The sequence below is a fragment of the Callorhinchus milii genome, unplaced genomic scaffold (genome assembly GCF_018977255.1).
Source record: "Callorhinchus milii isolate IMCB2004 unplaced genomic scaffold, IMCB_Cmil_1.0 Scaffold16, whole genome shotgun sequence".
Classification (NCBI taxonomy): Eukaryota; Metazoa; Chordata; class Chondrichthyes; order Chimaeriformes; family Callorhinchidae; genus Callorhinchus; species Callorhinchus milii.
The window spans coordinates 11,105,914-11,128,325 of NW_024704757.1; the positions used below are offsets into that span (position 1 = coordinate 11,105,914).

At 46.1% G+C, this 22,412-nt stretch overlaps 3 protein-coding genes across 3 annotated transcripts in view; 2 read left to right on the top strand and 1 right to left on the bottom strand.

Moving 5' to 3' along the window:
* Positions 1–12,653, bottom strand: part of ift140 (intraflagellar transport 140 homolog (Chlamydomonas)) — a 36,672-nt gene extending 24,019 nt beyond the window's left edge. The window contains 18 exon segments of the mRNA XM_007893683.2: positions 5–204; positions 1,391–1,522; positions 2,805–2,958; positions 3,334–3,470; positions 3,843–3,960; positions 4,549–4,676; positions 5,051–5,142; positions 5,594–5,666; positions 6,364–6,567; positions 6,812–6,960; positions 7,335–7,441; positions 7,683–7,774; positions 8,067–8,242; positions 8,415–8,560; positions 8,697–8,818; positions 9,254–9,478; positions 10,121–10,292; positions 12,635–12,653. Of these exon segments, the coding sequence (XP_007891874.2) occupies positions 5–204; positions 1,391–1,522; positions 2,805–2,958; positions 3,334–3,470; positions 3,843–3,960; positions 4,549–4,676; positions 5,051–5,142; positions 5,594–5,666; positions 6,364–6,567; positions 6,812–6,960; positions 7,335–7,441; positions 7,683–7,774; positions 8,067–8,242; positions 8,415–8,560; positions 8,697–8,818; positions 9,254–9,478; positions 10,121–10,267 (2,402 nt within the window). The 5' untranslated portion in view covers positions 10,268–10,292; positions 12,635–12,653.
* Positions 12,654–14,372: 1,719 nt separating this feature from the next.
* decr2 (2,4-dienoyl CoA reductase 2, peroxisomal) lies at positions 14,373–19,093 on the top strand. Its single transcript, XM_007893686.2, has 8 exons — positions 14,373–14,781; positions 15,812–15,880; positions 16,128–16,179; positions 16,315–16,450; positions 16,614–16,738; positions 17,493–17,586; positions 18,555–18,659; positions 18,787–19,093. Exons 1-8 carry the CDS (start codon positions 14,693–14,695, stop codon positions 18,990–18,992), a joined length of 876 nt encoding a protein of 291 aa, XP_007891877.1. The 5' UTR covers positions 14,373–14,692; the 3' UTR covers positions 18,993–19,093.
* Positions 19,094–20,133: 1,040 nt separating this feature from the next.
* The window catches only part of rab11fip3 (RAB11 family interacting protein 3 (class II)), a 30,031-nt gene continuing 27,752 nt past the window's right edge, over positions 20,134–22,412 (top strand). Inside the window, exon 1 of the mRNA XM_042340963.1 lies at positions 20,134–20,504. Within this exon, the coding sequence (XP_042196897.1) occupies positions 20,304–20,504 (201 nt within the window). The 5' untranslated portion in view covers positions 20,134–20,303. The remainder of the gene's footprint in view (positions 20,505–22,412) is intronic.

Genomic DNA, 22,412 nt, shown 5'->3' on the forward strand with positions numbered 1-22,412 from the left:
TCACCTTTTGATGAGTTTAATGGATTTGAACGCCTCATCCATGTCCCCGATGGTTAGATAAAAGCTGAAGTTCAGCATGGCATCTCGCGTGGTCTTGTCACAATCCTCCAGCCCAACAAAGTCTCGCAGAGCCCGCTTTGCCACCATCTGTGGAATGGAAGATGAGCCTGGAGTCCCCTCGGATACATTCGCTGTCTCTCCTGACTGGAAGCGAATAAAAGCAAGAGACATAATCAATAAGGACAAACAAGCTCAGGCTGTTAGGCTCCAAACTTCTACCTGATTTTAACAAATAGAATTTTGGCCCAGAATCCTAGAAATAACAGCACAGGAAGAGGCTATTCTGCTCCTCAGGTCTATGCTAGTGCAAGCTCCCTCTCTGGAGTTCTCTAATTCTAAACCATTTTTCTTTCCCGCACCCTTTTATATTCTTTCTCTTCAAATGTTTAGCCAATTTCCTTTTAAATGGTGCTATAGTCTCGATCTCAATGGGCACTTGTGACAAATAACTTTAATAACATTGAACATGGAAATGTTTCTTCTGATCTCCCATTTTACTCTTCCAATGATAATCCTGAGTTAGTAACCTGTGGTCACCAATCCACCAGCTAACAGCAACATTCTTTAAACTCTCCAAAATTTTTGAGTCTCGGATAAATGCTAGGAATGTTTCTTTGCTACGGTCTTCCTCTCTGTTTGACTGAATTTCAACCTGCGTAAAGTTGCATATAATCAGATAATAATAATAATAATCCTTTAATTTGATATAGCCGGATCCAAAGAGTTTTTAATAAATGCATTCATTGCAGAAATATAACCAAGGATGACATAGGACCTCTGTGGGATCCAAAAAGTGAATTAGTACCAAGAAGAATAAAGTAGCAGAATGAGTAATGGTCCACAAGAATGCCACAGCAATGCCGCAGAACCAGAATTGCACATAGTACTCCAGGCGAGATCAGACCAGTGCTACGTCCAAGTCAGGTGTCACATCCTGTGACTTATGAGCTATTCCTTTACCTACACACCCCAAGATCATGTTTATCTTTATTGCTACTATGCTAATGGTTCTGGTGATGTGTCCACTTCTACTATTAGCACTTAGTTATTCAGAATATCTATTGTTCCGAGCCGCACAGCATGACTGAGATGCACCAACTTATAATGAATATGCACAAATATACTCCAGACTTAGAACAAATGCTTAAACCTCTAAATACACATTCAATAATACTGGAACACATGACCTCTCATGAATGCAAAGCTTATTACACATGCTGTAACTGATGGATTTTGTCAGGAATGAATCAAATACCAATGGTAAAATCAAGGGCCTGAAGCCTACCTAAGCTGCAGATAATTTGCTGCTACCAGACGGTGGATATCGTACCTTCCGGGAGAAGTAGTAATAGGGAACCTCAAGACCCAGCAGGGCTTCGTGGGCAGCCATCTTGGGAAAGCTGTCCTGCAACAGGAGGCCATGTTCCTGAGTACTGAAGAACGACACCACCAGAACCTCCACCTGCAGGAAGGGAAGACTTAAAATCCTGCAGCAATCATCAGCATCCACTCTCATGCACACACAGACAAACTCAGCCCTTGCACAAGCTGAAGCAAAGGACTCATGCACACAGCACAACATCCTCAGGCTGGTTCAGCTCATTACACACATTTATCTCCAATTAATTTCTGACAATGATTTTCATCTCAGTCCTTAGTCCCGTCCACCAGCTCAGCTCCTGATTTGCAGAGTGGGATTTTCTTCTCAAGCGCAGTAAGCAACTCAGGTTGGTCTCAGCATTTCTCAAAGAACAAGTCCTACAGGAATGTGGAAACAGAAGGGCAATGGTGGCTAGCAACCAACTATCCCTTCAGGAAATCCCACACTTCCAATCTGTAAAAATAGGTCAGAGCCACCTCTTTATTCAGTGTGCAATTAGGCATTGGATTATCAATGTCAACCAGTGTTCAGCTGCACTAACATCAGAGACAATACAAGTCAGTGTATATGTGGGGTCATTTAGCAGTATTTAGCATATCAAGTGCCCCCGCGCCATCCCATTCTCAATGGTAAATCTGCAGAGTCGGGTCCATAGTATTTAACTTAACAAAAAGTGAAGAAATTCCTTCCAACCTCTCCCCTATATTTTCCACTAACATTCCTGAGACTGTGCCCCCAAATCACTAGTTTCCAATTGAAAGAAGTAGTCTTCCCAATCTAAAACATCTTTTATCTTAAAACACTTTTATCACATCCCCTCTATTTCAGTGGGAAAAAATATTTAGGACACAAGGCTAGTCAAGTGGGACTGGATATGGCACAGGCCTCTGGCAGTGTAAGGGTTCCAAAATTGCATCAGGGAAATAAACAATGAATGAGATAGCTATTTGGGGAAGAAATTAATTGAGAGGTATGAGAGATTAGTATAGAATTTTCTTTTTACTTTCGAACTTGCCAGCAGGACCACAATGCTATTTTCAATTCCCTGTTCCTATGGAGATGTTATTTTATACTGCAGCTCAATCGAAGCATCTAAAATCCAGACTGAGTTTCAGAAACAATATTTTGCTAAATCACTTGGCAATTGGCTGCTGCGTTTCACCCACAGCCAAGTGGATATACAGTAAATCCACTTTACAACATATTCTGTGAAGCGCTTTGAGATGTCTCAGCGACGTGATAAGGCACGATATCAAATGCCAAGATTATTATTTATTATTACATGTGGGTACACTAGTATATAGATGGCTGTTTTAAATTGAAAACTTTGGATTTTTTTTAACATTCTTAAGACAACACCCACCTTCCACTCAATGTTCTGGGTTTTCTTGCCTGCAGCCTGCTCTGGTAGTGGGACAGTTAGAGCAGCCTCGCACACAAACAGCCTGGGCTCATTCTGATCCCAGAAATGACTGACCGGATAGCGACCCAGAAACTCGGCCATTTCAGAGCGCCCCCTGTAAATTAAACATAAATCACAGCTCCAAACAAAGACATTGTAACAAACATGTGACAGTGAGAGGGCAGAGGCAGCAATCTCTTGGATTGTTACTGGGAATTCTGTCTAGCCACCCCCATATATAAACCCTCCTCCCCCACCATCACCAGCCACACCATGCAGGCTCTCACTCCCCCAATACAACACAGAATTACATTTGTAAAACGCCTTTCACGGCGGGAGGACGTCCCAAGCAGCTGGACAGTTAGGGATTTGAAGGTGGGAGGGCAGGGAGGTTAGGAGGGGGGCCGAAGGCCTGGTCGAAGAGGATGGTCTTGAGACGTGCCTTGAAGGAGGCAATGGACGCAGTAGAAAGTGTGCAGCAGATACTCACTTCTCAATATCACCATCTTCCCCTCGAGTCGCCGAGCAGCCCTCATTAGTTGATCGGCCACTTTCAAAGTCAAAGTAGTTTAAAGTGTCCATCTCCACATCATAGAAATAGATCTTGGAGTCTGGTGTGCCATCTGCCTGAATGGACACAAGAACAAAACAGAATGTGTTAGTAATAACAATAAAAATAATAATAATCCTTGTATATCACTAAACGGTCCCCTCTGAGGTATCTCTTTTCAAGGCTGTAAAGTTTATCTAATGGCTGCCACGATTCGCCCACAAAATACAGTCAATTCACTTTATAGTATATTCTGTGAAGCGCTTTGAGATGTTTTGAAGATGTTATAAGGCGCTATATGAAATACGATTATTATTTTTATTATAATACATACAACATATTTGGACAAATGCTCGCACGTTCACACATAAGTACACACAGCCTGTCACACAAACGCTCATTTTCACATGCACAAAAACTCACTCAACACACGTACTCACACGACATACCTTGTTGGTGAGGATGCTGACGTTAGTACCGTTTGAATTACAGCGCACAGATGCAATGCTCGCCAGGTTTGGGATCAGCTCTGTCATATTCTTGGTGTTACAGTGCGGCTTTGCTTCCCTTAGAGCACAGAAGTATAGTTATATTCATGATGGAACAGCTCAGTCAGCCTGAAACCTGCAGCACTATCCTATAATTCATGCACAGCAAGTTAATACAGCTCACCACTTACCCTCATGTCATGGCACCTGGTGCACTACCTCAACCTTTACACAACAGGTCTCACCCACCGGTATCACATATACTGCAATATCATAAGAGAAGGAAAGAGAGACAGCTACTGCACTCAGTGATGGGAGGACCTTTATAGGACAATTTAAGATGTGCCAACCACCTTAATGTTCTGGAGATCCAAGTCCAATGTCGCAAACTAGCACTAACTTCTTAATCCAGGTCCATGCAATCCTCATGAAAACAGAATCCTATTCATTCCTGATCAAAACTAAAAGGTTCCAATGTGTCTGATTTACTCCCAATGATTACCAAAATACCATTTTAAGGCCCATTGAAATCAGTCAGATTCCTCAATAGCTCTCTAGCTCACTCGGCTTCTTGTGGAAAGATATTAGAATTATTTTTAATGCTGGAGGGTTGAAGCCTATGACCAATAGCTGTGGGAAAGGTAAAGCTCAGGTATGCGTTCAATACCTGCGGGAAAGGTCGAAAATTTTGACATTTGCTGCATCTGTTCCCACAACGAGGAAGTTCCCAGAAATGTGAAGATGGCAGGGATTTCCCTCCGACTCAGTGAAAGGCAGCAGCTGCTTAACAGTTCCCTGTGACAATTAGAAACAGGACAGTCACACAGAAGTAATGGTGCACATCTATGAACCCCCACCCTCCACAACTCCTCTCGCACAGACATTTTCACACAAGACACACACCTACACACAGAATATCCACTTTACAGTATATTCCATAAAGCACTCAACGACGTGATAAGGCACGATATCAAATGAAAGGATTATTATCATTATTACACATACACACACACTTGAATGCACACTCACTCTCATGCATACATGCACAAACATGAGAGTATGCTCAGGTGTGCATGTGAGTGGTATACAAGGTGCAGGGTAGGTCTAGCCTACACTGCTGAGGGCGGTTACAGCTTTTGGCTGAGCTGTGGGTTCAGCACGACACATACTTGCAGGGTGCGGACTTGGACCCGATTTGGCTCCACAGTGTAAATGTTCTCCTCGTGCACTACCACAACAGGGGAGTCGCAGGGGAAAGAGCCTGAAACAGAAATAATTTACAGAAATATACACTGCAGAGCATTGTTATCAAATATCAGAGCAGAAAAAAAGGTTAAAACAACACTGAGCAAAGCTGTACTGCTCACTGCACAATGGCTCAGTTGTTAAAAACACTGCGTTTATGGTTCACCAGGTTCCCCCATCACAGCTGTTAGTTGATCTCAGCCAGATCAGCTTTAAGATTACAAACAGTCACATAATGCTTGGACGGGGAGTGGAAAAGGAGTGCCAGGGTACCCACTGTCCCTCAATGTTGGCTGAGTTCAGCATCAAGCTCAGCTCTGATGTGCTGCCAACTCACACAACAAGTTACCATTTTGGAGAGGGACCAAAGGATGAATGCACGTTTATGCTACTGCATCCCAACTTCATGAGAGGAAAGGAAAATATTGGGAGAGGAATGGGCTGAAAAATGTAAATGGAAACTTTACTCGTGTTTTTCATTGATGGTCCAAATGGCTCGAAGACTGTGATGGATTTTCCGTTCCACACTGTAACTGTCTCCTACATAGACAGAAAGAAAGATTTATGAGCAGCACAGCAACCCTCCCAAACTATGCTGAACAGCAGGGCAATACTCCACATCTGGCTATACTCAACAGCAACTAACAGCACCACAATCCACATACAGGTTATACTGAACAGCAATTGGGGGATGGATGAGGAAGCAGGTATGTGGGGGCAGACAGGCAGGGGAACAATGTGTTGTGTGTGTGTAGGAAAATATGTCAGTGAGACAAAATGTGCCGGGAGCGCCTATGGGTTCAATCAGGAGGAAAGGACAGTGTCAGAATTCTATGGTAAATCCAAGAGGTTAAGTTAAAGGTACAAATACATGCACTGTTCAGGGCTACGTTGCATGGGTGGCTGTGTGTAGTGTGAGAATTCTGTGTGTGCTCTGTGGGATGCGGTGTCTCCTAATTTCCCATTTGCATTCTTCTGTACCTGTGGATTACATCTATTATCAACACTAACTTAATCTCCTTAAACATCTATAATGTTCCTTGAACTCTGGCAATGTTTCTGTGGTCCTAATTGTAATGTTTCATTCTGTCCCCTATCCTTCTCAAATGTAAATCTTCCCCACTGCTGTTTAGCAGTTAACATTTAGCTAGCCAACTATTTTCCTTTTGGATCTGAAAAATGCTCTTTTCCAGCATAATACAGCACTGTTAGTCTCTCTGTGCTGTTGGCATTGTACCTTGGTGACGAAAGTCCCTTTAACATGGATGTTGGTGCGGAGAGCCTGCTGGGTGCCCGAGGAGAAGGTGGTGAGGTTTAGTAGGTTGGGTGCCACTTGCACGGCTGCAACTTGCTGATTGAAGTGGGCAGACATGACCTGCTCGCTGAGGATGAGGATCGTGCTGTCGTTCTTCACAGCCAGGAGATTCTTACTGCAGCCCCACTAATATAAAACACACAAGGTAAACACACAGATAGTTTACTGAGAGCAGCAATGAATCAGGCATCTCCTCACTTTCACCCCGAAACAAGTGGAAGGTAGCTTGCAGCTATTACGCGCAGGCCACATTGGCCTTCAGCAATCACATTATTTGATTTTATAAAATATTACCCTCCTTGCTTGCCCCCTGGCCTCCCTGCCTCGTGTTTTTCTTCCCCTTTTTTTCCACCCTGTCCACCTCCACTACCTTAACTTGTGAGATATTTCCCTCCAGTTCTATTGGAGTCTGTAGTTTCCATCGCTCTTTACCCTCCGTTTTCCACACAGACGACCTGCTGACTGGCACTTTCCGCCACATGGCAATGTGCCCCTTGTTGGTGCCGGCTGCAAGGATTCCTGGAGAAAAGCAAGCAATTCTTCTGGTCAGAACTTTCTTACAATCCTGTTTAAGCACTCCGAGATGGCGATAAATCAATCAGACCAACCTACTGGAACTCTCGTGGAACTGCAGTTTGACACCAATCTCAATTCAATGTCAGATGATTTCTAAAGGTGACTTCCAACAGGAATTCTGGTGTGTGGGCGAAAGACAACATCCATGTCCCTGATGGAAATAAATCCTCTCCCAAAATACCCTCCATAATGTGTCCAACCCAGTATTGGATATGTATTGCCTCATGTCAAAAAAGTAGCAATAGGTGATCTGCAGTTTGACTTCGCTTGTGCTGATCTAGTTGAGGACAAGTTTAGACTGCATGACTGACACTTACCTTTAGCTGCACAATACGAGATGCAATTAATGCTTTCCCCAGCAACAAAGCCCAAGTTCTCCTCCAGCATCAACACATAGTTCTCATCTCGCTCCAAGTCCCAGAGTCTAAGGGAAATATGATAATGAGAATGCACTGAATGCAATCACATTGAAAAATATCATTAATCCACATGTTCATCCACACATCACCAATACCCATCTCTACATACCCATGTCAGGTAGCCCATGTCCATCAAGCAGCAGACAATATAGCACGCCTGCATTTTCGCTTGCCCGTCTGAACCACATCTGAACCTGCTCTCTCACAAAGCAGCAGAAAACATTGATGATCTCGTCAGCATCTCACCTTATAACTATCTCTCCTGTTGCTGTGAGAAGAAGTCCCTTCTCTGCCCAGATAATATCAGCTGCATGACCCGCTTTTCCACTCAGCTTCACCTACAAACAAGGAACCATTAGGTAGAGAGAAACCACAGAGCATTTAAGGTAGTAAAATACTCAATATCATTACACAGCAGAACAGAAAATCAGGTTCTAACCCTCAGGCATGTGTGATGTAATTAAATTCATGTTTAATAATTGAGTCAGGAAACATTTTTCTTCCTTCATTCATATCTCTTTGATTCAACAACAACAAATTACATTTATATAACGTCTTTCATGTCAGGAGGACGTCCCAATAAGACTCGCCTCCAATAAGCCATGGAATTTCAGGAGAAACTACTCGTACCTTTATGACCTCCTGAGTTGCCCCGTCTGCACTGACACTGTACTGCGACAGCACAAGTGTCTCGGTCACCACAACCAGGATGTCCTTGCTCTCCATGTACATGAGTTTCCTGACCGGTCCATCCATATGGAAAGCCTGTGAGGTCTTCCCCCTTTCGTCCATGTAGTATACAGAGCCTAGTACAAGAGGTAAAGGTTAGTCTCATGGAAACAGAAAGGAGTTATTATTATGATTTGAACAAAGCAAAATGAATCATGCTTGAATAGTGCATTTACTGCAATTCAGTATCTCAGTGTATTACACAGCAGGACAGAGCTCTTGAGTCCATGCTGTGCCTGGTTTGCTTACCATCTGTTGCACTGATGAAGAAAGCTAGTCCTTCCTGGGGTCCAACTTTGAGTGGTGCACCTCCCTTTCCAGTCTTTCTCCAGTTAAACATGTCCAGTGCACTTTCATCTCCACTAACTGCAGCTTTAGCCAACTGCACCAGGTCCCTATGGAAATATCATTTATTGGTAACACAGTAGTTAAATGTCAATGTGTAAAGGACAAGGAGTACTGCCACACATGGTACAGGCTCTTAGCAGACTCATATTTCAGTGAGAGGCAGATTAATTTGTGCATACTTACTCTCCAAGGGCAGCTGGTCTGAAAACACAGTGGGACAGATGCCTGCTATATTCCTCCTTAAAGAGAGGCGATCCATGCATACGTCCTCGCTGATCCACCCGCCACACCAGCAGAACACCAAGCTAACAGCACCCAGGGAGAAAACAGAGCAATTCATTCTTGTGGTAATAAAGAACTCAAGTGGTAAAAAGATCAGCAGATCTGTAAAATAAATCCTCAGTATCCACATTTTCTTTCAAGTGTGAAAGAGTGCTCTGTGCAAACTCAGGTCTCCAAATATTTATATAGCAGTTCATGAAACAATCCTTATCCTGTCCCTTAAGATGACAGAATCATACTCTGGTGTGAAGTGAGAATCAGAAACACTCAAACACCATTCCTCCCTCACCACTACCAGTTACCACCTCCTCTGCTTGTGGGATAGCAAAAAATATCAGCCATGGATTAGCTTGTCAGTAAGCATCAGCTATAGAGATTCAGTATCACTCAGTCTCTGATTTCTATCACCACTGCTGTAGACACTTACACCAGAAAAAGTGTCCCTTTCCCTCGCATACCTTATCAGCAGAAATCAACCGGTTGCCATTGGTGCTCCATTCCAGCAGGGTGATATCAGCACAGTGTGCTTCAGTGACTGACTGTTGTTCCTCCCCATCCTGTTCATTCCACAGTATGATCTCTCCTGCTTCCCAGCCTGTTGCCAGAATCCTTTTAGATGGATGCCAACAGATGGCTGTTGGTTGAAATAATCGCTCTAAGTGTGCATTTGGAATATGCTCGCCCTAGAATTGGAAATTCAAAGGGTTGGTACTGAAGTGAATTACGTTCCACACAGGTCTACACACAATTCTCCTGGACACTGGGCAGAACTACCTGAAATCTGCACACAATTCTCCCAGACATTGTACATGGGATGTACATACCCATCTGTAAAAATCTAATATCTAATTGGAGTCTAAAGATTGTAAAGCAAAAGAGGCATAGGGCTATTGCTGACGTAGGAGTGAATAAACTTCACTTCACTTCTTAACTCTCTTAAACTCTCTATAAAACAAATCTGGTTGACTCTGCCGGAAATTGTATTATCCAATGCATAACTGAGCCATATATACAAGGGCCCCAGATTTGAAATGTCTCAAACCTCCGCAGACAGATGTGCCCAGTTTAGGTTACAATATTTTACAGATAATATCTTTCACTGCAGGATCGTTCAGGCCTCGTGCCAGTTCCCTTGTCCTTCACCCAGTTATGTGTAATATATATTTGCCTTATACTACCCGTCCTTGCCTTTCTGAGCTGTCAGTATGCCTGAACATAGGTCTGTTCAGTTTCCAGCTTCTCTCACTGCAGTCACTTGTCCATGTTACAATAAACACAACCTCATGCAATCTACATAGTATTTCACTACACCACAGGATACCCACCTGTTCCCCATAGATGTCTACACTGCCCCCTGCAGTGCCACTGACAGAGGCAACTGCCAGCAATGGATGGCTAATGTGCCAAGCTATTTGTGATGGAGCACCTGCAGTATCTGGGGCTTCAACATGATGATCAAAGTAAACTGCCATGTCTGCACTCAGTTTCTGGTCAGTTCTGTAAGAAAATCATGACATTTTAAGCAGCATATAAATTACCAGCAACCCAAGGAAAGCTCCAGCTGCTGTACTCAGTGCTGATATGCTCTTTCTTCCAATCTCACACCATCCTCAAACAAAACATTCATAGCTCCCATTACGAGAGTAATAAAAAGCATACAGAGTAATAAAACATGAAGTCATGCTTGCAAGTTTGATCCCAGCCACCCACTGAGGCAGGAGACCTAAAACATAACAGCAAGTTAGACCAAGCAATCACATACAGTGGACAGTTCCAAAGCTCCCTCTACACTGTCCAATGCAGCACTCCCAGGTCAAGTACTGTACAGGCTAAATACTAAACCATACAAAATCTATGTTATTGTTAGTCTCCTCAAAGTATTACATTGATTACAGTGCAAACACAGATTCCCCCACACTGCTTAGTTTGCCTAATCTAATGGGATATCTTCTGCTTTCCTCATTGCTCACGGCAGCATTTTTCTCCTTTCCTTCAAGTAACCAGTAGTCACAAGAAACGTGTATTAATAATCTTTGCATCTCAATCTTGGCAGCTATAACATCAAATGTCTCAAAATCGCTTTGTAAATATTTGCTGTTAAATGTAGGTAAGTAAACATGACATCCAATTTGCATACAGCAGGGGCCCATGATAATAATAATCCTTGCATTTGATATAGCGCTTTTCATGTTTTTCGACGTCTCAAAGCGCTTCACAGAATAGACTGTAAAGTGAATTGACTGTATATTTGTGGGTGAAATGCGGCAGCCAATTGCGCACAGCAGTGTCCCACAAACAGTCGTGAATTGAAATGACCAATTTATTATTGTTATTTTATGATGTGAAAGATCTATTTATCAAAAGGGTTGTTGGCTAAGACACCAGGATAAACTCCTTTCTCTTTTCAAAGTTTCCTGGCATCTTAACTGTCACCTGAACAAGCCGACAAGATTTTGGTTTGATGTCTCATCTGAAGTTTGGCACCTCTGACAATGCTATGGCTCTCCAGCGCTGTACCGAACTGTTAAACCAAACTGTGAACTCAAAGATCTAATGTGTGGCTAGAGCTAGTATTTGTGAGAATGCTTTTATTATTACCTTTACAGGCATTGGTTTCTTAAAGCTTTACACCAGAAGAGATTGGAAAGATTTCATTTGTATTGAAATTTATTGAAAACGTAGTTATGACATTCTACCACTAGATGTGCTCAGTGGTGATTAAATAATATTGTTCCCTTTGATGCAGTGCCATATCACATCATCAAGACGTCTCAAAGCACTTCACAGGATTTTATAGGTGAAGGCATTAATAACTTTGCACAAGCAATGAATGTTCCACAAGCAGCATCAAGTGAATGACCAATTTTATCGGGGGGATTGTTGGCCAGGACATTAGGAGAAACTCCCTTCTCTTCTCAAATAGTGCCATGGGATCTTTAATGTCCACCTAATCAGGCAGACGGGGATCTCAGTTTAACGTCTCAACTGAAGGATAGTACCTCCAACCATGTAGCACTCCCCCAGCATCGCACTGCAGTGTCGGTGGCAGAATCGCACCGTACGATGCGTGTCAATTTTCTGTTGTTAAATACCTGATTAGGTAAATAGTGGAATCGTGAATTTAAGGCTATTGCTTCCCAGGATTTTTTTTTTCTTCCTTCCACGAAAACTGCGGTTTACCAATGAGTAAAAAAATTAAACGAAAAGCATCAGAACCGGTTAAAGACGTCAATCAGTACCAACCCGCACCGACCGTGGTAACCGGGTTAGTGCGAGGGGGAAAGCGCTAAACTTTCTCACGTCGACCCGGGTTAAAGGTTAATAATAATAATAATAATAAAGGTTAAAGGTGGCGCTGCTGCCGAGGCCAGCGGCTTTGCGGCACCTTAAAACCATGATACGATCGGTCACTCGACCCACGATTGTTTGCGGGGACGTCGCTGGCCGCAGGTGGCTGCCGCGTTATAACGTTATAACGCAGTCACTACACTTTACCGTGTAAACCGCGAAGCGCTTTTGAGAGACGTCTCGAAGACGCGATAAAGGCACTGTGTCAAACGCGAGGATCATTATCATCATCATCATCACCATCATTTGCCAGTTGTACCGGACATTAGGCCCCACCTGCCGCTGCCGCTGCCGCTGCCTCAACCGGCCCGGGCCAGACAGCGCACCGAGCCGCAGCCTCGCTACTCTAATCCCCGGGCGGGTTGGGCGGGTTGCGGGGCTCCGCTACGACCTCACGCCCGCACCGAAGAGCCCGGTGTTGGCTTTTTGGATTTTTTTTCTCTCCGCGGCGGCGGCGGGCGGCGGCGGCTTAAACCGGGCCGCTCGTTTACCGTTAATCCGCGGCCTGGGAGGCAGCTCCGGTTCGGGCCCGTCCAACCGTGTCCTCCCCGGTTACCCTGGCAACGCCGCCCAGGGGCGCCGCCGGAAGCGGCCGTGAGGACCAATGAGGAGCGTCGGTCTTGCTGGGTCCCTCCCCCGACCCCCCTCCCCCACTCCCCCCCACCCCCTCCCCCACCCTGAGCTGCAGCCCCTGAATCCCAGCGTCGTGTCAGACCATTGACCTCACCGCACAATTAATTCCTGGTGTCGGCTTCGTGGCTGCGTTTATTTTCTCTGGGGCTGTGATTGGTCGCTCTCCGTCGTACTGCTTTGCGCTCGGTTCGTTTGCGGGCGGCGGAGACGCGAGACGGGGCCCCCCCACCCCACCCCCCCAACCCCCACCGGGTTCGGCCGGGGTCGGGGTCGCGGTCGCCGACCGGACTGCCCGCCGCAAATCGGGAGACGTGACGGTCGCCCCCTCCGCGGGATCTGCGCGGACTCTCGGGGCGGTGGGGGCGAGGTGTCCATTCCAGCCCCGGTTTTCTAATGGCGTGGACTCTCGCTCTCTCGTTCTCTCTCCCTCCCTCAACTCACACACGGGTTGACAAGATTTGGGGACCCTATCGTGTGGACTGGGGTACCTCTGGAGTCTAACCCAGACAACCTATCATTTGGCGTACTTCCCGTTGACATTCCCATCTCGTTCCCTTGACATTTCAGCATGTGTTCATAACCTTATTTCACCCAGAAAATATCAGGTCAATTCACTTTACAGTATATTCTATAAAGCGCTTTGAGACGTCTCAATGACACGATGAGGTGCTATATCAAATGCAAGGATTATTATTAACCTGGGCTCTAGTTAATATCTTTCATCACTGTCTCAGTTTCCTAATCAGCTATGTGGTGGATCTATATAGAGCAACGTATGAAATTCTAGCCACCTTGATGTTCTGGAGATCCAAGCCCAATGCTGTGTCCTTGATTATCCCTTACCAACTGTTTATTCGTTATGCAAGGAGCTTCGGTAAAGAGAAGTGCCCATTGTAAAGTGGACTTTGCCTCTTGGACTCCTGGCAGCTAAGCAATAATAATAATCCTTGCATTTGAATATACGCTTTTCACATCTTCTAGAAGTCTCAAAGCGCTTCACAGAATATGCTGTAAACTGAATTGACCGTACATTTGTGGTCAAAACGCGGCAGCCAATTGAGCACAGCAGTGGCCCACAAACAGTCGCGGATTGAAAATGACCAATTTATTATTGTTTTTGGAGGGATTATTATTAGGAGTGTGGAAATGAACGCAGGTGTCTCGCTTGCAAGGCGAGTGCTCTAACCACTGAGCTACACGACTCCACAGTAACGAGTCTGTGTAGTTCAGAGCTAGCTCTGCCTCCCTTTACCTTGCTTTCCATTTTTAACCACAAAAGCACCTCGCTCCAGATCACGCAATGCCCGATCCACTTTCAAGCGAAGAACATGCGACAACTTGCATTGACATAGCGCCCTTCACTCGGGTGAACAACAACAACAATTACATTTGTAACAGCGCTTCTCACGCCAGGAGCACGTCCCGGAGCGCTCGGATACGGAGCCTGTATCCAAATGTAATAGAGTATTACATATTAAATATTACATATTAAATATTAAATAGAATCCCGGGCATTCTGGGACATGCGGTTCGGCAGCCCCGCCTCGAACTACAGATCCCATCGGCCACCGCGAACCCCCCCTCCCCCCCAGGCTCAGGGAGACCAGGAGGGCAAAGGTCACGGTTTGCTCCTGATGGGAGGAAGGAATCACTGGAAGAGGCCCCATCAGTGTCTCAGACGAGACACCGGTGCCGTTGACTCAGTGAACTGAACCAGACTCAGCGAACCCCGAGAGTGTGCCACTGATTCAGCTGCTGGGTCCAGAGTTCAGTCGTTTCAGCCGCAGTGTGTGGGGCTCGGAGTCGTGTCAGAAGCTGCTTCAGTCAGGCTGTCTTGTCTTGTCTGTCTGTCTGTCTGTCTGTCTGTCATTTGCTGGGACACACATTCATTTCAAATAAGTCTTGAAAGTGCGGACATGTCCGGCAGCAGCACGGTCCCCGAGGATGTGGACAGTGACGAGTGCTTAGTGAACTATTCCTACATTTTCAGTCCTTCTGTCTTGAAGTAAGTAAGATATGCATTTACCCGCTAGGAGGCGGCTAGAAGGTCGCGTGTAGGTAGACGAGGTAGGAAAAGACTGGGTGGGGGGGGGGGGGGGGGGGGGGAGGGGAGGGGTAGGGGAGAGGTTTTCTTGGTATGACGCGCGCGGGAAACCTGTCACCACATTTAAGAGTATCCGAACCGAACTGAAATTTACATGCGTCCCACCTACACATGCTGTGCGTGGAATGGAATGCTCACTTACTCACTCACACCCACCCACCCACCCACCCACCCATGCTTACGTAATTCTGGAAAGTATTAGGTCCAGGTTGACAGGCAGAGAGATTTTGATGTCAAAATCACAATAGCTTCTGCAAACAGAAGCGCCACAATTCTATCAGGAAAAGGTATACCATGTCTGTCCCCCCTCAATGCCATCCAATACATCATTGATGAACACATCGAATAAGGTGGGTGACAGTGGACAGCCTTCTGACCCCCCACCACCACCTTCATGAGAGATAGGCTTGGTGAGTTACAGTCAACCTTTACATGGATTATGGAGCTGGAATACACGTTCACATTCTGAATAAAATCCAAAATTTGGCCATGTATTTCCATAGCTTTCAGTTTCTTCATGAGGAACTACAACAAGAAGATTACATTGTGTACATTTACGAAATGTAACCAGGTCAAAAGCCTTGTGAAAATTGCTGAATGCAATGCAGATGGGTTTCCTCTGAGCCTTATGATATTCCCCAATCTAAAATAAAGCCACAACCTGCCCCACAGTCCTGATGAGAACATAATCTATGGGGGTATGGAGGTGGAGATGGTGGGGGGAGGGGAGGATATTAATACAAGATTAATCTTTACATATGTGCCTTTCATATTGGGTGGATGTCCAGAATGGGTATAGTGGAAAAAAGCCCTTTTTTCATAAACCAGCATATTTTGATACCTTATACAAATCAGTGTGTGGTTTATACTTCTGCATACAATCTTCTATGAATATAAATCCTTCTTGAACCTTGCTGCTTCCATTGAGCAGGGAGAAAGTGGCGTTCGTGACAGGTGGCGGTTCCGGCATTGGATTCCGAATTGTAGAGATTCTCATGAGGTAAATACATGCCACAGTGAGTCTTCCCACTCTATATGAATGTTCTGTGATGAGTTTTCTTTGCTGCTATGACTGTTCTACATTATTGAGTTTTCAGCACTGTTATTAGCTTTCTTTACCATGTTCCATTCAGTAGTTGAGTAGTGTCAAAACATGCTGCAGACAGGAGATCAGATTAGAGATCAGTGATGATTGTATTTGGCATGTATCTCACAACTGGAGTCTAATCATGCCCCTTCTGTCACAGACATGGGTGTCAGACTGCAATTGCGAGCAGAAGCCTGGAGAGAGTGCAAGCGGTGAGTTAGATGGAACAGTGTTTGGGGTAATCGTGTGAGGGAAGGACAGGGAATCTGCTTTGGTAGGTCTAGGTGGTGCCAGATGTCAGAATAAGTAGCTGGAATGATGGATACCTGCAACTCTCTGTGCTGCAGGCTGCGGAGAAGCTGAAAATCGCAACAGGACAGCACTGCTTACCACTGAAGGCTGATGTCAGGCAGCCGCAGACTATTATTGCTGCTGTGGAGGAGACCCTGTCGAAATTTGGAAAAATTGATATATTGATTAACAGTAAGTCTGAGGCAACGCAGAACTTCACTGCCAGGCACTGCACAGCATGGCATGACATAGCACCAGATGCATGACACTAGCATTCAAGCACTCTTGGTTTAACGTCTCACCCTAAGCTTTAAATGTATTACCAATATTTTCAATGCTCTTCCTTGTTCGCTAGGTGCTGCAGGGAACTTCCTGAGTCCTGCCAGCGGCCTTTCATTCAATGCCTTCAGGACCGTGTTGGACATCGACACAATGGGAACCTTCAACACCAGCAAGGTCCTTTACCAAAAGTGGTTTAAGGTGAGATGCGCTCATTGCAGTTTGGAATCAGATGCCTCTCCTTAAGTCCATAGTGCACAACTCCTAACCAAGAAGGTGGACAACAAAGTGAGTATTTCAGAATTGTGAAGATTTTTATTAGATCCCTTAACCTTCTCTGTTCCAGTGAAAACAGATTTTTTTATTTTAGTCCTAGCCTCATTAACTACAATTCTTCATCCCTGTTGCCATTTGCGCAAATATACATGGCACCTTTTTCATTGGGTTTGACAGCCAATGAAATTGCTTTTTTTGTCATTGTCCTGATATATAAAATACTATTTGCCTTTTTATGGCCTTTTCTACTTGCACCAACACCTTTAAAGAACTATATTTCTACACCTTTAGATCTCTTTGTTTCTGTACACTAAGAACTTTACTGTCAGGAGACACTTCATTACTTTGTGTTTTTTCCCCACATTGTTTCTCACCATTTACATTAAATTGGATCTGTCACCTATTTTCCAATTCTGCAAAGCAGTCTATTTCTCTGAATTTCTAAACAAAAAAAGTTTCTTCCTATCCTGTCCAGTTTCTCAAAAATCTTTCAAAACACATGTTGAAGCATCTAATCTTATTCTCTCTAAACTGGCTTTTACATGGGTACAGAGTAACCTGTAGAGAATGTTCAATTCCTGGACATTTAGTTCTGATTCACATTACTAAACATTATGTAATCATATTGAAAGAGAAGGTTCTGTGCAATGGTACATGTCGCCTCTTTGTGTTACTGTAGGATCATGGTGGAGTTATCGTGAATATCACAGCTACATTGAGCTACAGAGGACAGGCGCTGCAGGTTCACTCTGGCTCTGCCAAGGCTGCCATAGGTAAAAACTCCAGTAAAGATTTGCCCTGCAGTTACAGCTAATCTCAAGGATCTCTACAAAGGATGTGAGCAGCAGGGAGACTGCTGACTGAACTCAGTGTATTTTATTTGGTCAAATGGGTATCTGACACACACAGAAACCTTTCACCATGCTTAAGAGCCTACAAATCAAACTACTAAGAGTTCCACATACAGTAACTATAGTTTGTATGTCTGGTATGGAGTGCACACTCTCTCTTTACCTAATCTCTAACAGACTCACTGCTTAACATACAGTGTGAGACTCGCTGATTAATAATGCACTCTTAACAGTTTACAAGTTGCTTCACTTTAAATTCTTCTACCTCTGCTGTCAATATAGGATTTTTTTATGATTAAGTTTTAGAATTTGTGGGACACTGCTGTGCGCAATTGGCTGCCGTGTCGCCACATAATATATAGTCACTCCACTTTACAGTATTTTCTGTGAAGTGCTTTGAGACGTCTCGAAGACGTGATAAGGCGCTATATCAAATGCAAGGATTATTATTTCACTATAATAAATAATTTAAAAAACTTGCATTTGATAAAGTGCCTTATCACATTATAGAGACGTCTCAAAGCGCTTCACAGGATACACGTTAAAGTGGAGTAACTGTATATTTTGTGGGCAAAACATAACAGCCAGTTTCGCACAGCAGTGTCCCACAAACAGTCGTACCCCGGGGAGATGAGATGGTGAGGGGGGAGAGGGATGGAGGAAGTGCTAGCATCACCATTGCTCATTATTATCCCTTATTGGTATTGTCTTTCTAGCTGCTGTTTCAATGACTCTTTGGATCCCAACCTAAAAAAAATATTTTGTCATCGCTATAAATCTGAAGCCTTGATGTGAAAGGTATATCAAGACTTTTATTTGGAGGATTGTTGACCAGCACCTGTTTGGTTATCTCACCAACTCTGTTTCTTTTCCTCGTCTATGCTGTATAGAGGCGATGACAAAGCACCTAGCTGTGGAATGGGGTCCTGACAACATCCGAATCAACAGCCTGGCCCCAGGCCCTGTCTCTGGAACAGAGGGCTTTCGAAAGCTGGGTAAGGATATGGGAAACTGGGTTGGTTCATAGTGTTCACAAATGATTTGAGCCCCATAAGCAGATTCCGTTGTCACCTCATTCACAAACTTGTCTCTATTCCTGGTTCCTCTGCCCCTTCTCTCTAGGTGGTTTGACGGCAGATGCAGCTGAACATTTTAAAATGATTCCTCTGCAGCGAGTGGGAAATAAAACAGAGATAGCACATGGTGTGCTGTACCTTGTGAGCCCTGCAGCCTCCTATGTAACTGGCACCACCCTAGTGGCAGATGGTGGGCATTGGCTGACTGCAGCCAACAACCCGGCAGCAATGCTCATCTCCTCCAAGATGTAAGCCAGTGAAGTACGTGAGGATCCTGTCTCTATACCATTCAAAGGCTGTTGAGAATGTCTACTCACGTGATAAACTTTCAACAATAAAGCAACCGAAACCCACTACCTGTCACTTTCTGCTCAGTTTGACCCCAAGTGCTGCTGCAGTCGGAGGGGACAGCAAACAACAAATTACACTTATAAAGCGCCTTTCAAGTCGGAAGGGCGCCCAAAGGCCCTGACATAAATAAGGTGGTTCTTTCCCATTATGTCTCAGATAATCGCATCGTGCCCGAGCATTGTCCGTGAGCTCCCAGCGCACACGTCCCGGCGGACTAACTCCCGCAATATCGCTCTGGTGCAATGTCCCCCCCCCCCAAATGGGCGGTGGAAACACGGTGCGGGCCAGACTGAGTGATGCGCTCTCCGGTGGAGCGATGAGTGCCGGAGAAAGCGACCCTTAAAAAGATGCCCCGTGGCTGCTCTGTGGACCACAGCGACCTGCAAACCGGACATGTCAGCAGCTTGTGGAGCTGGGCTGTTGCACATGCGCAGTGGGTGGGGTGGGGGGCACTCGGCAGTGGGCGTGGCCCAGGCACAGTGAGGGGGGGCGCTCGGCAGTGGGCGTGGCCCAGGCACAGTGAGGGGGGCGCTCGGCAGTGGGCGTGGTTCAGGTACAGTGAGGGGGGGCGCTCGGCAGTGGGCGTGGCCCAGGCACAGTGAGGGGGGCGCTCGGCAGTGGGCGTGGTTCAGGTACAGTGGGGGGGTGCTCGGTAGTGGGCGTGGCCCAGGTACAGTGGGGGGCGCTCGGCAGTGGGCGTGGCCCAGGTACAGTGGGGGGGGCACTCGGCAGTGGGCGTGGCCCAGGTACAGTAGGGGGGCGCTCGGCAGTGGGCGTGGCCCAGGCACAGTGGGGGGGGGTCGGCAGTGGGCGTGGCCCAGGTACAGTGGGGGGGGTCGGCAGTGGGCGTGGCCCAGGCACAGTGGGGGGGGTCGGCAGTGGGCGTGGCCCAGGCACAGTGGGGGGGGGGTCGGCAGTGGGCGTGGCCCAGGTACAGTGGGGGGCGTCGGCAGTGGGCGTGGCCCAGGCACAGTGTGGGGGGGTCGGCAGTGGGCGTGGCCCAGGCTCGCTCACTCACTCACTCACTCACTCGGCAGTGGCGCAGGCGCAGTGCGGCGCGGGTGGTTGCTATGCCTGTTTCTAAGGCTGCGGAGGCAGTGTTGGAGTGAGACGTGAGGCCCAGGCCGGACAGCGCCGTGTGGGTGATGGAGCGCGACGACCCTCAGTGAGAAGAGCCGCCCTCGAAAGAGCCGAGACCGAGCCCGCCTCCCCATGGAGCCGGGCCGCGAGGAGGAGGAGGAGGAGAAGACGGCGGTGACGGCGGCGGCGGCGGGGGGGACGACGGTGGCGGGCTCCAGCCTGGAGCACTGCGCGGGGCTGCGGCAGGTGTTTGACATGTTCGATTCGGCCGGGGAGGGCCTCATGCGGATGGAGGATTTCATCGAGATCGCCAACAGCTATGGAGCCGAGCAGGTGGGAACCCCAACCCACACGGGGGCCTATTCGCCCCTGGTGTTCACCGTCACTTTCGGGTCGCTGGGATGAGCTCCTTGTTTGTTCCCCTCTCCCTCCCCCCCCCTCTCTCCCCCCCTCCTCTCCCCCCCCTCTCCTCCCCCCCCCCCTCTCTCCTCTCCCCCCCCTCTCTCTCCCCCCCCCTCTCTCTCCCCCCCCCCTCTCCCCCCCCTCTCCCTCCCCTCTCTCTCCCCCCCCTCTCCTCTCCCCCCCTCCCCTCTCCCCCCCCCTCTCCCTCCCCCTCCCCTCTCTCCCCCCCCCCACCAAAAAAAAATTTCTTGCCCCCGAATCTCGGACTCAGACAAAGATTCACACCTGCCCTCCCCCCCCCCACCCACCCCCTCGCATCTCTCTCTCTCTCTCTCTCGATGTACCGCGCATTGCATTACGTTACATTGCATTTCGTTCCGTTTCATTCGAAATTGCTTTTTTTTTAAAAAAAAATTTTTAAAAAAAAAATTTAAAAAAATAAAATTTTATTTTATTTTTAATTTAAAAAAAAATGCCACTTCGTGGTCGCCGGGTGTGATGTCTCAGAGGGGCGGGAGCCCCCGGGTTTTAGGCTCTGCGTGGGTTGGGGACACGGCAGTGGGAAACACACGCTCTTGAAATTTCCACCCGAATGAATCAGTGGAAAGAGAATCCGGGAGGAGGAGGAGGTGGTGGTGGTGGTTGTTGACTGTTACTAATGTACTTCAACTCCTCTCCGCACGTACAGTGTTATCTGTGCACTCATCCTGCAGATAGTTAGTGGCCTGGTGTGTAACTAACGCATGTTCCGTTAGCTGTTGTCGGTCGGATGGTCCTAAATTGTTCCCATCAATAAACTGGTGGTTCAGATGGTGGAGGGGTGGGGGGCGAGGATGGACCTCTGTCTGGTGTTTTCACTGTGGTTTTCATCAAGTATGGTGGTGTAAACGAGTGACGCTCTGCCCCCCCCCCCCCTGAATTCTAACACACACATCACTCAGTACTATTGAGATCGGATCGATGCAATCTCAAGGCTACTGGGACAAGCCAACCGTGGAGTGGACCATTAGGTGATTATGGGGAAAGAGCAAGAATGTTGATAGTAAACGGGATTAATGATGGAAAGGAGTGACCTATCAAAATAAGGAGCAGTGGCACATGGGCCAAATGCCCCCTTATGCGCAAACAATTTATATAATAATAATAATAATATAATAACGTTAATGTTTTTTTAAGTGCAATCACAGATATTTGTGTCTGAGGAGTGAACCTGTGGCTTTGTAGATGAGGTAACAAGCTATTCACTGCTGGGAGTGGTGCAAGAAATATGAGACAATGCGTTGAGAGTACAGAACACACAAAAGTATATTGACCTAAATGCAATATTTTCTCTCAAATTTATTGGTACTCATAACCTAAATAAGACTAGAAACTTCTATCCTGTTATTTGCAGGCTGCTTGATTTTGAGGTAGTTAACAATCCTATAACAGTATAGGAAGGGACGAAGTCTATTGGCTCCCATCTCCATGTTACCACATTGGAACCTAATGGATGACTTTTATTGAACTAGTGAGACATCATCCTTCTCTATGTAGATCTGGCCATTGCTGGCACAGTGGGCATTGCTTAAGTTGCAGGCAGAGTCGAAAGTAACATTAAACGTTATTAAATGTTGATAGTTTATTAAATATTGTTCTCTTTAGCTCTAGTGATGTAATGTACACTTGTTTACATATACAAAATAAAATACGGTCAATTCACTTTACAGCATATTCTGTGAAGCGCTTTGAGACGTCTAGAAGATGTGAAAACTGCTATATCAAATGCAAGGATTATTATTATTACCCTTTAATTTACATGAGATTCAAATTTCTGCATATGTATTTTGTGTGTGATGT